The 17,747-nt window shown below is 45.5% G+C and overlaps 1 protein-coding gene across 1 annotated transcript in view; it reads left to right on the plus strand.

Annotated features, from left to right (window-relative positions):
• The window catches only part of chrng (cholinergic receptor, nicotinic, gamma), a 53,088-nt gene that overhangs the window by 13,225 nt on the left and 22,116 nt on the right, over window positions 1-17,747 (plus strand). Inside the window, exons 4-7 of the mRNA XM_084312864.1 lie at window positions 575-699; window positions 10,562-10,717; window positions 15,619-15,716; window positions 17,426-17,626. Coding sequence (XP_084168990.1) covers window positions 575-699; window positions 10,562-10,717; window positions 15,619-15,716; window positions 17,426-17,626 — 580 coding nt within the window. The remainder of the gene's footprint in view (window positions 1-574; window positions 700-10,561; window positions 10,718-15,618; window positions 15,717-17,425; window positions 17,627-17,747) is intronic.

A 17,747-nucleotide genomic window follows, 5' to 3' on the forward strand; every position in this document is an offset into this window, starting at 1 on the left:
TTGTACCTGCCCCTACACACATACAGTACACTGATAGACCTTATTGTACCTGCCCCTACACACATACAGTACACTGATAGACCTTATTGTACCTGCCCCTACACACATACAGTACACTGATAGACTAAGTGCAATGTTTACCAAACCAAACAGAATGTACATACTTATTTTGCAGAAATGGAAACATCAACACAATTAAATTAACATAAATAAATAAATGTTGTGTATCCATCAGTTAAATTGCATATTTAGGTTCATTCATTTATACACACACACACACACACACACACACACACACACACACACACACACACACACACACACACACACACACGCACGCACACACACACACACACACACACACACACACACACACACACACACATGTATCTATAATATATCTATATAATGTATAATTCTATATATTATACTTCTACATACTATATAATTGTATTATTTCTATTTGATTATAATATAACTAGATCATACTATATAAATAAAAAAGAATAAAATACAATCCAATACGAGACTTGACCAACAGTATATATAACTGGAGTATGTTGTGTTCCTACAGCAGTGGTGTGACTACAGGCTGAGGTGGGACCAGCCGCCCAGGTCACTGCTGTACGGGGATCTGACCTCCGAGCTGCGGGTCCCGGCCAAGAGCATCTGGCTGCCCGACATCATCCTGGAGAACAAGTGAGGGGGGGCGGGGCTAACTGTTAACCCTTTTCACTTCCACGCTACCAGAGGGTTAACGCTTTCTCTGCCACGCTAACCCTTTCACTGCCACGCTGCCAGAGGGTTAACCCTTTCACTGCCACTCTAACCCTTTCACTGCCACGCTACCAGAGGGTTAACGCTTTCACTGCCACACTACAGAAGGTTAACCTCTACAGAAGGTTAACCCTTTTCACTACCAAACTACAGAAGGTTCTATTTCATTCTGGCTTCCGCTCAGCGTCAGTCTGCACTAACCTCACTTCGTGCTTAGCACTGAATAAAAAACTCCACAATGTACCTTTACATACCGACATCCGTCTGGCCACACCCCTATCCGCTTACCTTCATAAGCAGGTGTGTGGTCACCTACTCGCCTCCTTCTTCACTTTCACCACAAGGAAGTGCCTTCGGTAGATACCCACACTTGACGAGGTTGTTTAGTTGAAGAAAGTTGATACGTGTTTCAATTTTTTCTTGCTTTTTTCTTCTCGCATATATTTAAAAAGAAAAAAGCTAAGTCATAATGTTTACCTCAGAGGGTCGCGCTCCCAACGTCACCCTTCACCAGCGGTTCTCCATTTCCGCCTCTGTCGTACGTCTTGGAGCGGAGTTGAGGCCTCTCTCGTGGTCGGCGGCCACGCCCGGTAGGCATCCGATGGATAGTTTGCCTCTCCAAGGAGCTGGTGCACCAGCGCCGTCTCCTGTGCGATGGCCGGCTCTGGTTCCTCTGCTTCCGGGGAGTCGTCCGCTGTTGGGCGGCCGGCGCCTTTGGTTGCGGGGGATTTGAGACGCAAACTTTTTGCGTCAGCTCGCTCCCGTCGCAAGATTGTGGCTTGCAGACGCGAACGGCCTGGTTTTGGTGAGTTGCTGGAGCCGGATGAGGATGCGTCTGATTCTCCATGGCCGATGGAAACAGAGGACTACATGGTAGAAGCGGACGGGTTCTTGTTTGAAGGCCCGGTGGAGACATGTCTCCCGCCCGTCCAGGTAACACTGGAGGGGGGTGAGATGTCTCCTTGGGATTCCTCATACGCAGATGTTGGGTTAGAACCTCCGACTCGGCGGCGGGATGCCCTGCTATCAGCCACATCAGAATGTGGCTCCTTAACCAGTAGTCTGCTGCATATGAGGGACGCGAGCTCGGTGGGGGAAAGTATGCAGGGGGAACTGCGTGCTTTGTTCCCCGAGCTCATGGCGGCGGCGACAGTCGCAAACGGAGTGCCGCTGCCGCAGCCACTGCCTGTTCCTATTCCTGACGATCTCATAGGTCATCTATGGCAACGTCGCCCGGTGAGAGGGGTGGACGTTGTCTGTCCATTTTTTCCCTCAATGGAGGCCTACGTCTGTCAGGGACAGGTGGTCTCCCACATCATGGGCCTTACCCCCGCCTATGTGCAAGTCACGAGGGTGGTGGGTTTGGTAGAAGGCATGAAGGAGGGCGTGCCTCGGCTTGATAGGCCGATGGCGGCGCTCCTTTGTCCTGAAGTGGTGTGGGAGCCGTTACGGAAGCCGGTTCCCCAAGGGAAATCGGCGAGGCGGTTGGCTTTTTGGAGTGACCAGTCATTTATCTCCGCGACGCAATCTCTGGCTGCCACTTTTAACATCACGCAGCTGGAGAGATTCATGTCCGGGATACTGACGGGCGGCACGGAGCTGACTAATTTACAACATGATCAGCTCGCCCAGGCGGCAGGAGCCATCCTGCATCTGATTCAGCCGCAGGCTATAGCCGCTGGGAAAGTGCGTGCCCTGGCCACTCTAATCCAGCGTCACCTTTGGCTGGAGCAGGCGCGTGTGCCGGAGAAGAAGAGGACTCCCCTTCTGACGGCACCCCTCTCCGATGCTGGACTATTCGGGTCGGCACTGCAGCTGATGACCTCAACCTGCAGGGAGATGCAGCAGGAGCGCTCCTTGCTCCAGCCTCATTTCCCCCCGCCCGATGTCGCCGGTGGAGTCAGACGGCCACCACGTCGTCGAGGTTCTGCCGCCGTAGCCGCCGCTGCTACCACCGCCACTGCTGGCCCTTCGGCGAAGAAGGCCAGGAGGAGAGAGGGCGCCTCCGCCACTGCAGCCGGCCCATCTACGCCCGGAGGTGACGGTAGGGATCGTCATGACCAGCCGCCGATCGTTTACCGTCCCTCCGGGGCTCCACGGGGTGGCAAGTCCCGAGCGGCTCGTGGCAGGCGTCGCTAAAAAATAATTGACTTTTTCCCTCTATGGTCCCCCTCTGTTCCCTTCCCGGCCCACATATAATTTTGTTGAGAGAAATAAAGAGTCCCTCCTAAAAAGAGGGACTGTATTTTTTGTTACAAACTGTTTATTCACCAAACATATGATGGGGATACGACGTGTGAATCTTTTGCTAGTATGGGTTTGATAGGAGGGCTAGACGTTACATTCATGTTAGAGCTTAAGTAAGGCCTGCAGCCTACACTCGGTTGAAAAAGGTTTTTTCTGCCTCGACCTGAATCTTCACATAAAGGTAGAGGTTAGTTGTGTGCTCTGTTGCTTAAACCAGTGTTTCTCAAAGTGGGGGGCGCGCCCCCCAGGGGGGGCGCAGAGGCATGACAGGGGGGGCCTTGAGATTTATAAAAAAAAAATAAAAAAAACGTTTTTTTTTTATTTTATTTATTTTTTTATTCCAGAAAATTATCACTAAAGTGCTATCTGTTGCAGCTGCACTGTTCTCCATGAAAATACCATTTCTCAAAATCTGAAAATCATTATTTAATAAAACACAGAAAAGGATCACCAAGTTACTCTGGATAAAAAAAAAACCTTTACAGACAACATTGCAAAGCTTCCTGACACATCTCCATCCAAACTCTTGGAAGAACTCTTTGAAATCACATCTGATACCACCTAGAGAGCTAGTTTCAGAGTGTGGTGCTGAGTACCAAGTATCTCATCTCATGGCCCACCAAGTATCTCATGATGCAGCAGTTAAGGTGTTGATACCATTCAGCACCACATACAGTATCTGTGTGAAGCTGGCTTTTCATCCATGACGGCTCTGAAAACAAAATATAGGGCCGGCAAAGGGGGGCCTGACAGAAAAAGTTTGAGAAGCACTGGCTTAAACAGTGATATTGAGCCGCAACACTATTGTGTTGGTCTGCAGTAATGCTCGTATGAAAAAGTACTGCGGCTCAGCCGCTCTCTCTCTCTATCAGATTTTCTGTGTCTTACAACATGGATACGGGTGTCGGGTTCACACATACACAACTTGGCCTTGTTATAAACCCTGTTCACAGATGTGTCTGTGGCTAGCGTGCATTGAATTAGCTTGCGCTGTTCATTAGCATTTTGCTACTTAAGGTATCGTATCGTTTGTTTGTTGTTGTTGTATTGCAAGGGTTGGGCTTGCGAGGGGGTACCGGATAAACCCCTCCTTCCCTCTTCTGATTGGTCAGGGAGTTTATTGGACTCTCTTTTCATTTGGTCAGGGCCAAGCTGTTAGGCAGCTTGGCACGGGGGGGGGGGGGGAAGGGTTTCCCAGACTCCGCACCTATCACAGGCGGTTGAGTCTTGGGTTTCCCCCCCGTCATAGCAAACGTCACTAAGTACGTTTCTATTAGACGACGGCTTCTGTGAGTTTTAGACCTGTATGTAGGGTCTGTTGTTGTCAAGTTGTCGGGGCAGAGCGTAGGAACTTACTGTTCTACTACGCTTGATATACGTGTAACTTGAGTCTGTTGGTCACATGACTCAATGTTACCGTGACTTTTCAATCTATGGCTCATGTGGGAAGTCTCTCTGAGGAGTCCCGTCTCTCCTCTGTGGTGAGGGTGGCGGGATGTAAGAATGTAAAAAAAATTTACCCTCGGCCGCGTCACGTGGGATTCATGTCAGTCGGTGTTTCTTTCTTTTTTTAATAAATAAAAAGAGTGAAGAATATGAAGCACGACAAACTTCTTGTCGTTCTCCCAGGCGACTTGAAGGACCAATGTCTGGTGTCTGGTTAGACTATCCATTGATGTGTTTGGGTCTCGACGCGTACATAGTGCTGGCTCGGGGTGTTTCTGTTAAGAATCATGCAGGAGGCTAGTACGCCTTGGTTGCTTGTTATTAAAACAGCGTTTTTATAGGGCAACTGGGATGGGGGATTTTTTCCTCTTCCGAGAGCCTGTTACTGGGTCTCGACGGATTCTCGTTCATATCTGGGGGATGTTAACGGAATAGATCAGGACATAGGTAGAGGGGTCTCACGCCCTTGGGGTGGGCCACTGAGCGCGGTACATATGGGACCGTCTGGGTGGCGCCCTCTTTTCATGTTTTAGATCGACACGCATACCTACCCCCTCTCCTGGAGTGGGCATGTTGGCGTGGTTAGGGCATGGGACTGGTTCTGGTCACGCTGGTCCAGGTCAGTTAACCTGTTGCCCGCCGGGGACGCAGATCTGCTGTTCTGGTACCCTGAGGGACTTGTGCTTTTTTCGGGGGGGAAAATGCCGGGTCGGCCCGGGTGTCACAGGGTTAGGCGTTATGGAGACCCTTTGTTGGGTACATGTTGTACCTGACACTATCATCAAGGGGCTGGTTCTCCTTTTTCTTTCGCTCCTCTATCACGCATGGCGAAGAGCGGGCTATTGGGGTGGTCTTCTGGACCTCCTCTGGTAACCCTGTGTGCTTCCCGAGCCGCCGGGCCCGGTCCGAAGTAATGTTTTGTTGAAACCGTAGGCCTGGGATAACCCTTTTTGGAAACTGAAACACTTGTACTGCGGTATACCCGCAGGTGTGTTTTGGAGTTTTTTCTTGAGGGGTTATAGGAACAACCACCGTATGTGGTACCAAGAGGGTGATTGATTCCCTGGTGTGTTGGAGCAGAGTCAACTCCCGGGTTACCCGGTTGAGTGTGCCCCTGCACGTTCATGACGTCTGCCAATCATGTCAGCCTTCTCTGCCTCAACCCTCTGGGTGGAGCTTTTTTGATGGAGGCTTTGTCGTGGTGCGCAACAATGCCAGCATACGCCCCTTCCGCCGGGGTGCTGTTTTCAGTTGACCCCTTTGGCGCCTGTCTCGTCCGCAGTGCTCCAGGCTCGGGTCTACAGCCTGTTGCCTGGTTTCCCCGGTGCGCTGCCTGCTTCCGTTATGGTTAACCTTTTGAGTGCTTCAAAGTTACGGCCATGCTGACTGCCTGTGTTACAGGGTCAGTGTGCCAGGCGGCGTACTAATGGGGGGAGGTCTTGATGCCTGGTGAGGTCTTGATGCCTGGTGAGGTCTTGATGCCTGGCGTCATTGACCTCTCCGGGCCCCCTTTTTTCCAGGGGGTCCAGTCCCTTCAGGGGGTCTGGGTCTTCCTTCGCGCTTGGCTGCTACGGCCTTGCCACGGGGTTGAGTTTGCTCTTGACTCCGTGATTTTTGGGGGCAGTAACGAGAATTGTTCCTTCCGTTCGTTCCCTGGTGGCATGCGGGTTGCGCATGTGCGTAGTCGTGGGGTCAAGCCACGGTCTGCTCACCCTGTGCGTTGAGTTGCTCGAGTTCCTCTTCGCACGGTCGGATCCGTCTCCCTCCCGTCCTCCAATAGGGAGGGTATCCCTCCATTAGGGAGGGTCGGGGGGCTCGGTCCTCTCCGGTCTGATGGTTGTGGGGGGCCTCAGCGGGGTACATTTGTCGAGCTTCTGGCTTCCGCTCAGCTCCTCTTGTGCAGACTGACGCTGAGCGGAGGCCAGAATGAAATAGAACGTAAGGTTATGTATATAACCAAGTTCTATGAATACTGGTGACGCTCAGCGTCAGGACGCCACTGCGGCCCTTGATCTCGCCTTGTGGTGAAAGTTTGGGAAGGAGGCGAGGAGTGACCACACACCTGCTTATGAAGGTAAGCGGATAGGGGTGCGGCCAGACGGATGTCGGTATGTAAAGGTACATTGTGGAGTTTTTTATTCAGTGCTAGGCACGAAGTGAGGTTAGTGCAGACTGACGCTGAGCGTCACCAGTATTCATAGAACTTGGTTATATACATAACCTTACGTTAACCTTTCACTACCACACTACAGAAGGTTAACCTTTCACTACCACACTACAGAAGGTTAACCTTTCATTACCACACTACAGAAGGTTAACCCGTTCACTACCACACTACAGAAGGTTAACCCTTTCACTACCACACTACAGAAGGTTAACCTTTCACTACCACACTACAGAAGGTTAACCTTTCACTACCACACTACAGAAGGTTAACCTTTCACTACCACACTACAGAAGGTTACCTTTCACTGTCACACTACAGAAGGTTAACCTTTCACTACCACACTACAGAAGGTTAACCTTTCACTACCACACTACAGAAGGTTAACCCGTTCACTACCACACTACAGAAGGTTAACCCTTTCACTACCACACTACAGAAGGTTAACCTTTCACTACCAAAACTACAGAAGGTTAACCTTTCACTACCACACTACAGAAGGTTAACACATTCACTACCACACTACAGAAGGTTAACCCTTTCACTACCACACTACAGAAGGTTACCCCTTTCACTACCACACTACAGAAGGTTAACCCTTTCACTACCACACTACAGAAGGTTAACCTTTCACTACCACACTACAGAAGGTTACCTTTCACTACCACACTACAGACGGTTAACCCTTTCACTACCATACTACAGAAGGTTAACCTTTCACTACCACACTACAGAAGGTTAACCTTTCACTACCACACTACAGAAGGTTACCCCTTTCACTACCACACTACAGAAGGTTAACACTTTCACTACCACACTACAGAAGGTTAACCCTTTCACTACCACACTACAGAAGGTTAACCATTCACTACCACACTACAGAAGGTTAACATTTCACTACCAGACTACAGATGGTTAACACTTTCCCTACCACACTACAGAAGGTTAACCCTTTCACTACCACACTAACCGAAGGGTTAACCCTTTCACTGCCACGCTTACCAGAGGGTTAACCATTTCACTGCCACGCTACCAGGGGGTTAACCCTTTCACTGCCGCACTAACCGAAGGGTTAACCCTTTCACTGCCGCACTAACCGAAGGGTTAACCCTTTCACTGCCACACTAACCGAAGGGTTAACCCTTTCACAAACCACACTACAGAAGGTTACCCCTTTCACTACCACACTACAGACGGTTAACAGTGTGGTAGTGAAAGGGTTAACCTTCTGTAGTGTGGTAGTGAAAGGGTTAAAGTTAAAGGATCAGGGCACCTACAGTGTACTGTTCAGATCTGAGGATCACGGTGCAGTGGACATACTGTACATACTGTATATATTTCACTTCTCTGAGCAGTATGGGTGTATCCTGCACTGCACCTGTGTGATTCTTCTGCTTTTACTTTGAAAAACAGCCAACTGACTGGTCAAGTCAAGCCACTGTCAGTTTGCCCTCCAGCAGGGCGCAGAGCCTCGACACAGACTGCTTCCTAATGTCTGTGTATTTGTATGTGTGGCAGACATTGGGCTTACTAGGCTTCAGACCAAGGGAGATATTAGTCTTACTAGGCTTCAGACCAAGAGAGATATTAGTCTTACTAGGCTTCAAGCCAAGAGAGATATCAGTCTTACTAGGCTTCAGACCAAGGGAGATATTAGTCTTACTAGGCTTCAGACCAAGAGAGATATTAGTCTTACTAGGCTTCAAGCCAAGAGAGATATCAGTCTTACTAGGCTTCAGACCAAGGGAGATATTAGTCTTACTAGGCTTCAGACCAAGAGAGATATTAGTCTTACTAGGCTTCAGACCAAGAGAGATATTAGTCTTACTAGGCTGCAGACCAAGAGAGATATCAGTCTTACTAGGCTTCAGGTCAAGAGAGATATTAGTCTTACTAGGCTTCAGACCAAGAGAGATATTAGTCTTACTAGGCTTCAGACCAAGAGAGATATCAGTCTTACTAGGCTTCAGACCAAGAGAGATATCAGTCTTACTAGGCTTCAGACCAAGAGAGATATCAGTCTTACTAGGCTTCAGACCAAGGGAGGTATTAGTCTTACTAGGCTTCAGACCAAGAGAGATATCAGTCTTACTAGGCTTCAGACCAAGAGAGATATCAGTCTTACTAGGCTTCAGACCAAGAGAGATATCAGTCTTACTAGGCTTCAAGCCAAGAGAGATATCAGTCTTACTAGGCTTCAGACCAAGAGAGATATTAGTCTTACTAGGCTTCAGACCAAGAGAGATGTTAGTCTTACTAGGCTTCAGACCAAGAGAGATGTTAGTCTTACTAGGCTTCAGACCAAGAGAGATATTAGTCTTACTAGGTTTCAGACCAAGAGAGATATCAGTCTTACTAGGCTTCAGACCAAGAGAGATATCAGTCTTACTAGGCTTCAGGTCAAGAGAGATATCAGTCTTACTAGGCTTCAGGCCAAGAGAGATATTAGTCTTACTAGGCTTCAGACCAAGAGAGATATTAGTCTTACTAGGCTTCAGACCAAGAGAGATATCAGTCTTACTAGGCTTCAGGCCAAGATAGATATTAGTCTTACTAGGCTTCAGACCAAGAGAGATATCAGTCTTACTAGGCTTCAGACCAAGATAGATATTAGTCTTACTAGGCTTCAGACCAAGAGAGATATTAGTCTTACTAGGCTTCAGACCAAGAGAGATATTAGTCTTACTAGGCTTCAGGTCAAGGGAGATATTAGTCTTACTAGGCTTCAGACCAAGAGAGATATTAGTCTTACTAGGCTTCAGACCAAGAGAGATATTAGTCTTACTAGGCTTCAGACTAAGGGAGATATCAGTCTTACTAGGCTTCAGGCCAAGAGAGATATCAGTCTTACTAGGCTTCAGACCAAGAGAGATATTAGTCTTACTAGGCTTCAGACTAAGAGAGATATTAGTCTTACTAGGCTTCAGGTCAAGAGATATATTAGTCTTACTAGGCTTCAGGTCAAGAGAGATATCAGTCTTACTAGGCTTCAGACCAAGGGAGATATTAGTCTTACTAGGCTTCAGACCAAGAGAGATATTAGTCTTACTAGGCTTCAGACTAAGGGAGATATTAGTCTTACTAGGCTTCAGACCAAGAGAGATATTAGTCTTACTAGGCTTCAGGTCAAGGGAGATATTAGTCTTACTAGGCTTCAGACCAAGAGAGATATTAGTCTTACTAGGCTTCAGACTAAGGGAGATATTAGTCTTACTAGGCTTCAGACCAAGAGAGATATCAGTCTTACTAGGCTTCAGACCAAGAGAGATATTAGTCTTACTAGGCTTCAGACCAAGAGAGATATTAGTCTTACAAGGCTTCAGACCAAGAGAGATATCAGTCTTACTAGGCTTCAGACAGGGCTTTTTTTCTTTTTTTTTCTTGTGCTGTTGCCTTTAAATTTCTGTTTATACTATCTTTTATTAATCATATATATATATATATTTTTTTAACTAACCCTGTAGCACTTTGGGATCCTATAGTGAACGAAAAGTGCAATACAAATACAATTTATTATTATTATTATTATTATTATTATTATTATTATTATTATTATTATTATTATTATTATTATTATTATTATTATTATTATTATTATTATTATTATTACTACTCTGCTACACATAGTTTGTCCGGTAGGTTTCAGGCGTCTCTTCTTCTGGGGGCCACAGTGGAGGTAGAGCAGTCGTCTGGTAATCCGGAGGTTCCCGGTTCGATTCCCGCTCCTCCCCGGGCAGCGTGTCGATGTGTCCTTGAGCAAGACACTTAACCCCCTAACTGCTCCCGATGAGCAGGTCGGCACCTCCTTGCGTGGTCGCCTCCGCCGTCGGTGTGTGAATGTGTGAGTGAGTGGGTGAAATGTGAGGAACAAATTGTAAAGCGCTATATAAAAAAGCAGCCATTTACCATCCTCTCTCCTGGGCGCAGCGTGGACGGGCACTTCGAGGTGGCGTATTACTGCAACGCCCTGGTGTCTCCCGACGGCTGTGTGTACTGGCTGCCCCCCGCCATCTACCGCAGCGCCTGCCCCATCACCGTCAACTACTTCCCCTTCGATTGGCAGAACTGCACCCTGGTCTTCCGGTAGGTAGGGGGGGCGGGGCTAATGATACCATGCACTGTAAAAAAAGAAGACTGTAAGAAAACGGTAAATGTCTGGCAGCGACGGTTGCCAAATACTTACTGTCAAATTACAGTCAAATCAAATACAGTTACAGATGACAACCTTTATTTAATGGGTAATATTTTTATAAAAGGTAATTTACTGTATTTCTTGGCATTTACACCTAACACTTTGAGTGCCAACAACGAGAATGCTTGTTATTTCATGCCAACCGTTCAGTGCCAACGACGAGAAATCTTGTTATTAATCGTTATTTTTTTTATTAGCGATTTCCATTCATTTTTCATCAATCTAGCCTCACGTTACCACTGGGACTCTCTCTGAGCTCGAACAGGGAAAATACCGCCCCCTATCGTCTCCCGGATGGTAATGCACCCTTTGGATTGGACTGAATGAAAACGCATGGGGAAAAGAAAATCCGGAATCCACATTTTACTTGTCAGGCATGTAATCCGAGCCGATTGCAGTCTTTGTGGTCCCTCAGAACAGCGTGGAATATGTGTTTCAAGCACCCAGCGTTGGATCAATAAACGCGATCGATATTTGGAATGGCGATCAGGAATTGGAATAATCTTTTTATTTTAGCAGTCTTGGGGTAATCAGAGCTTTTTTCACAGATATATCAACGTGTCCCCTATGTGTGTGTGTGTGTGTGTGTGTGTGTGTGTGTGTGTGTGTGTGTGTGTGTGTGTGTGTGTGTGTGTGTGTGTGTGTGTGTGTGTGTGTGTGTGTGTGCTAATCAGGAAATAAGATAATCGATTTTTCAGCCCGCTTCTATAGCGGTACACATATACTATCGATAATCTAGTGTTTATTTTGAAAACGATTCATAAATAGGCCGAAAAATGACAACGTTTTTTGTGTATTCCAGTAAAGGGCGATTTCTGCAGAATCCAAAAACGAGCGTTTTTCCAAATGGTATAAAACGGAAATGTACAGATGAAAAAACAATCCGTTTCGACAATGTTGACTGCAAACAAGTCATTGATAAGCGACGGGCGTATTAGACACATAGCCATAATTTAAGATATAGTTTAATATAGTTTAATATAGTTTATGTTTACCAATGATTTTGATCTGTTTTGTTCTTATGGACTGAATATGTCATTTGTATTTTATGGTTGAGAATTGTGATATCTAACTTCTGAATATTGAGTGAGCTTTTATTCACTGTTTTGTTCGTTGTGATGTTTTCTTGTGAATACTTCAATGTTTGTGGTTTTATATTTTTATTTAACTTTTTTTGTGTGTGTTTGTATTTTTAATGTTTGGACCCCAGGAAGAGTAGTCTCACTTTGCTGTAGACTAATGGGGATCCACAATAAAACAATAAAACAATATGCGTTCGCAAAAATGTGCTCGCCCTCTCATTGAATAGAGCGCTGGCAATCTAGACCTAACCCGTAAAGTAAAGTAATCTGTAAAATAATACAGTGAATTTCCTGTGAAAAAAACTTTTTTTTACAGTGCATACCAAAAAGACACTAGTCAGTCATCCATTTATAATGTATAGTAGGAGACGAGGCCTTTTGAAAAAGAAAACCCTCTGTCTGCACTCTGGTCTTCCGGTAGGTAGGCCTTACTGTAGGGGGGGCGGGGCTAATGATACCATAGAATCTGATAGACCAGTGGTTCCCAAAGTCGGGGTCGCGACCCAAAGGTGGGCCGCGAGCAGCCACGGGTGGGCCGCGAGATGATTTAAAAAAATAATTTTTTTTTTTTTTTTTTTTTTTCAGGCCACTGAACTTAGAAGCAGGCCAGGACAGTGTTTCTAGTTGTATTCTAAAATTCTATTCTATTGTATTCTAAAATGTGACTATATGGTTTTATATTAACTTAATAAATAAACAAAAACGAAAAATCTACTTATTTCAACGAACATTTCAAACTAAATAACAGATTATGCACATAAAACACTGAAAACAACCGAAGCAACAATAGTATTTTAATGAGGCTATTATTATTATCATTATTATTTTGCAACAAGTTAGCCCTCTCATAAATAGCACATATAAATGAATAACTAACTTGAACTAACTTAATAGGATTGAAGTGATATTTGGCTTAAAAAATCGGTCGCCTGGCAAAAAAAAAAAAAAAACGCCAGACGATGTGCATTGGGCTGCGGCTCTATGACGCCTTATTTTCTGGGTCCCGGCCTGAAAAGTTTGGGAACCCCTGTGATAGACCACTGCACTTCCGCGTTACATTGAGCTCATGGGAGAGAGAGCGGGGGAAGAAAATGAATGAATGTGGATGAGAGCCTTGACGTTAAGTGGTCGTAGCTACGGCTGTGGGGGTGCTGGAGACATGATCCAATAGACTGAACACGGAGAGACCGATCGGCACTTTCTCTGACCTACTCCCCAACTCCCCATGCGCAGATCGATGAAGCCTAGATCTCTGGACAATCCAGAGAGACTCCGTGGGCGATCTGTGCATGCGGAGTGATTTCAGGTGGTCTATACCAAAAAGACACTAGTCATACATTTTATAATGTATAGTAGGAGACGAGGCCTTTTGAAAGAGTAAACCGGCTGGCTGACTCCACATGTATCGGAGGGGACACGTGATAGGTATCCATCAACCCTCCTTAGTCCGGCAAGTAGGGGGCAAATGCGCGCAACGACCAGGAAGGGGAGGGGGGAATTGGCATACGACTAGATTTTGGGATGGGAGAAAAATACAGAAAAAGGAGGAGAAAAAAGTAGAAAAGAAAAAGAAAACCAAAAAAAATAAAAGAAGAAAATAACAAACTAAAGCTAAATAAATGAAAATAACACAAAAACAAAAAGGGGCATTTCACCGTTCTTTTCCCTCTGTATTTCACACACTTACACACTGGCCTCATGGGCCTCGCCGACTCCCTCCATCTCCTCCAGCCTCTCCTCAAACCTGTCCCTCTGTTGTCTCGGTGCCTACGTCAACATTTCCATCGCCGCCCGCGTAGTAGGGCTGACCCCTATTAGTCGAATAGTCGACTAATCGATTGAAAGGAGCCGTAGTCGACTGGCCAACCTTAGTCGAATAAAAAAAATATATATTTGTTTAATTTTTATTAATTATTTTGTATCATTCTTTCCAAAAGAAAAGAGGCCTAGAAGCGTGGCTAACGCTAATGGCACGCTGCATACCAGAGGCTAACTGCCTAAGAAAACAGGCACAGAGGCACTGAAAGAGGATTTCACCCGTCTAATGAACACACTAGACTAGACAAATATGTATCCATCAGTGGACCAATTGCATGCTTTCGCAGAGAACAAGAAGCATTCCGTCGACTCCTTCAGACATTAAGCACCCCCCACAGCCCAAATGGAATGATACAAAAAAATTTAAAATTTAAATTATAATTAAAATAATACTTTTTTTTTTTCATCTTTTTTTTCCATAGTCGACTATCGGCTAATTTTGGTGACTACAAGTCGACTATACAAATCCTTAGTCGGGGACAGCCCTACCTCGTAGTAGATCCCGCGGACGCGGACGGCCTTCCTTTACTACAAGGTCAAATAATGTGAAAACCACCACTGAGAGCGTTCCACCATCGCTCGAGTTCCATCCAACACTGTGCTGCGATGCCAGAGGCCCCGCTTCCCCCGCCGGCCGGCGGCCACCATCCTTACATCCCTCGACCTTCCGGTAATCTCCGTCAGCTCAGTTTGTTATGTATAGGCGGGCGCGACATTTGCGTAATCTCTGTTAGCTCAGTTTGTTATGTATATGGCGTTGCCATGACATCCACGTCACACAGCGCATTGAGCCGCGAGGCGAGCAGCCTCCTACACACAGCTCCACACAGGGGGCTTTCGCTTTTAGATTTACTACATGTTCTTTCTTCACCCCCTCCCACCCCCCCCCCCCCCCCCCCCCGCGCGCCCTCCTCCGTCCGCCAAGTCGTGGGACAATGGTCACACATCGCACATGCAAATGCAAATGCCCCCCTTTCACAGCGCTGTCCTGTAAAAGGTTATGGATGGTGCTGCAGTTGTTGGCTATATATACTATAGTAGTGGTTCTCAAACTACGGGTCGCGACCCAAATTGGGGTCGTGGATAGGTGACAGTGGGGTCGTGCATGCGTGTAAAGTACAAAATAATTATAATAAATATATATATATTTTTTTTATTATTTTCTTTTTTAATGTTCTGGCAACATATTTTGGCTAAACATGCCTCGTTTTATAAATGTGTATTGATAACATAGTGCTGTGATTAAATGTTCTAATAAATACGCGCGATCAAGTTCAACAACGTGTGCTTTTATTTTGATATTCCTTAATTCCACGTTTGAAATTACGCGATACATTAAAGGGGAACTATTTTACTATTTCTTTCACTATTTGGGCACTTTTACACAATTCCTGTGAGTCTATGGAACACCTCTGTAATTTTTTATTTTTTTTTATTCATTGTTTTGTATTTCTAATCAAGTCCTCAAAAACAGCATTTTTCTACCTCAAGATCTTAAGCCGTTTTGAGCCTGGGCTCCAACCACTGTGTGCAGCTCATCTTGTACCTCGCCATTATCATGCAGCGGTGTCTCTCTGACATCACAAATCAGCACATTTTCAGATGACTCAGTTCAGTGAGGGTGAATATTGTGAGAGGAGAATTGGAAGAATGCGCCAATATGAGAATTAGAGACATAGATCATATTAATATAAGTTCACATAGCTAGGAAACAATGCTAAACACTCAAAAAGGCCATTTATAAGATAGTTCCCCTTTAAGCGTGTGGGGGCCCCAAAAGAATTCCTAAATAAAATGGGGTCGTGGTATAAAAAAGTTTGAGAACCCCTGCTATAGACGATGGCTTCCTTGTGAATATAAAATGGCTGTCGTCCTCCTCCGTGTGCGTTCAGCTCCGAGACCTACAGCGCCAACGAGATCGAGATGGTTCTCCAGGAGGAGGGGGGTCAGACCCTGCAGTGGGTGGACATCGACCCGGAGGCCTTCACAGGTACTGCACTCCGAGACGGCGCATGAAATAGATAATCACCGCTCATTATTGCAATGGCTATGTTATAGATCTTGTACATTACATATCGTTAGCCTCATATACGATAATTGCCAAAGTAATTATTTGTTGCCTGCCTAACTGTACTCTCCTCCTCACACTGTTTATTCGTGCCTATGTTACATACCGATGCTGTCGGGACAAAACCTCATAACTCCATTTTTTGAATTTTTTTATTTATTATATAAATCAACTCCGTAGATCATCCTCCATATGTGTGTGTGGGTTTTACAAAGTTTAAACAATGGGAAAGCATTAAACCGATCATCTGTCTAAACCTCCTAACTCTATTCACCCTCAAATCTGTGTTAGTTTTTTTCATCTGCTGAAAAGTTGGGTTTTTGGAGTTATGAGGTTTTGTCCCGACAGCAGCGATACACAGACGGCGATCGCATGACTTAGGCAAGTATAACAACTCGACAATGCATGTACGAGGGAAAAAGTCACGACATATTTTGTTTAAAAGTCACCTTATTTTGTTACGCAATGGTTGTTGTGTTTTTTGTATTTTTGCAAACTTGTCGATACACCTTGTGGAACTTATTTTCAAAATATAAATAAAAAAAACTCGTACACATTTTCTGGAAAATGTGTTTTTTTCCCCTTCTTTTACAAAAATCGTGAAAAATTACTTAAAGGCAATCGTATCGTACGAGGCTAACGACTTACATTTTTTACGAGTTCTGTACAACAGGTCAGCAGACAGCACAACTCTTTCAGCCGAGTAGCAAATGGGTCTCATTCTCCAACGGACTTAAGACAAAACATTTGCTCTTAGGGCCATTTAAGACATCTTAGGGCTGATTTTTGGGATTCCCCAACCGTCCCTACAAACACAACAGTAAATATAAGGTTTAAATAAACACATTGTCATATTTATTTAAATTATGATTAATTAATTCCAAGGAGGCCTGTAGAGTTGACTATGATTCCTCCAAAATAAAGCCCTTAAGAACACAAAGCACAACAGTCTGTCAAGTTAAGACTGCTCCTAAATCCTGCTCTTGGGAGTCAGGGCCAAATCCAAGCTTAGGGACGGTTGGGGAATCCCCAAAATCAGCCCCAAGATGTCTTAAATGGCCGTAAGAGCAAATGTTTTGTCTTAAAGGGGAACTATTTTACTATTTCTTTCACTATTTGGGCACTTTTACACAATTCCTGTGAGTCTATGGAACACCTCTGTAAGGCTTTTTCCCCCAAAAATTCATTGTTTTGTATTTCTAATCAAGTACTCAAAAACAGCATTTTTCTATCTCATGATCTTAAGCCGTTTTGAGGCTGGGCTCCAACCACTGTGTGGCCTGGTGCCAACTGCCACACCAACTGCCACGTTATTATGCAGCTGAGAAATCTCTGACATCACAGATATGCACATTTTCAGACGACTCGGTTCAGTGAGAGGGTGAATATTGTGAGAGGAGGAGAATTGGAAGAATGCGCCAATATGAGAATGAGAGACATAGATCCTATTAATATAAGTCCACATAGCTATAGGAAACAATGCTAAACACTGAAAAAGGCCATTTATAAGATAGTTCCCCTTTTAATAAGTCCGTTGGAGAACGAGACCCATTGTGTTCGTAAAAAACCAGTGTAGGAAAAACCTGTACCGATAATATGATGTCGCTATACACACACTGTGCCGCCGGCAGAGAACGGAGAGTGGGCCATCAAGCACCGGCCGGCCAAGAAGGTGATCAACCACCAGCACACCAGGGACGAGCTGGAGTACCAGGAGCTGGTGTTCTTCCTCATCATCCAGAGGAAGCCCCTGTTCTACGTCATCAACATCATCGCCCCCTGCGTCCTCTTCTCCTCCCTCAGCCTGCTCGTCTACTTCCTGCCCGCCAAAGGTGCGCAGTACCTCTCTCGGCCCCTAGGTTATGGAACAGTCTGCCGCTGCAAATTAGGTCTAGACCCAGACCGTACGGTGTTTTAACCCTTTCACCGCCACACGACAGCAGGTTAACCCTT

This window comes from Notolepis coatsorum, assembly GCF_963971535.1.
Source record: "Notolepis coatsorum genome assembly, chromosome: 4".
NCBI lineage: Eukaryota > Metazoa > Chordata > Actinopteri > Aulopiformes > Paralepididae > Notolepis > Notolepis coatsorum.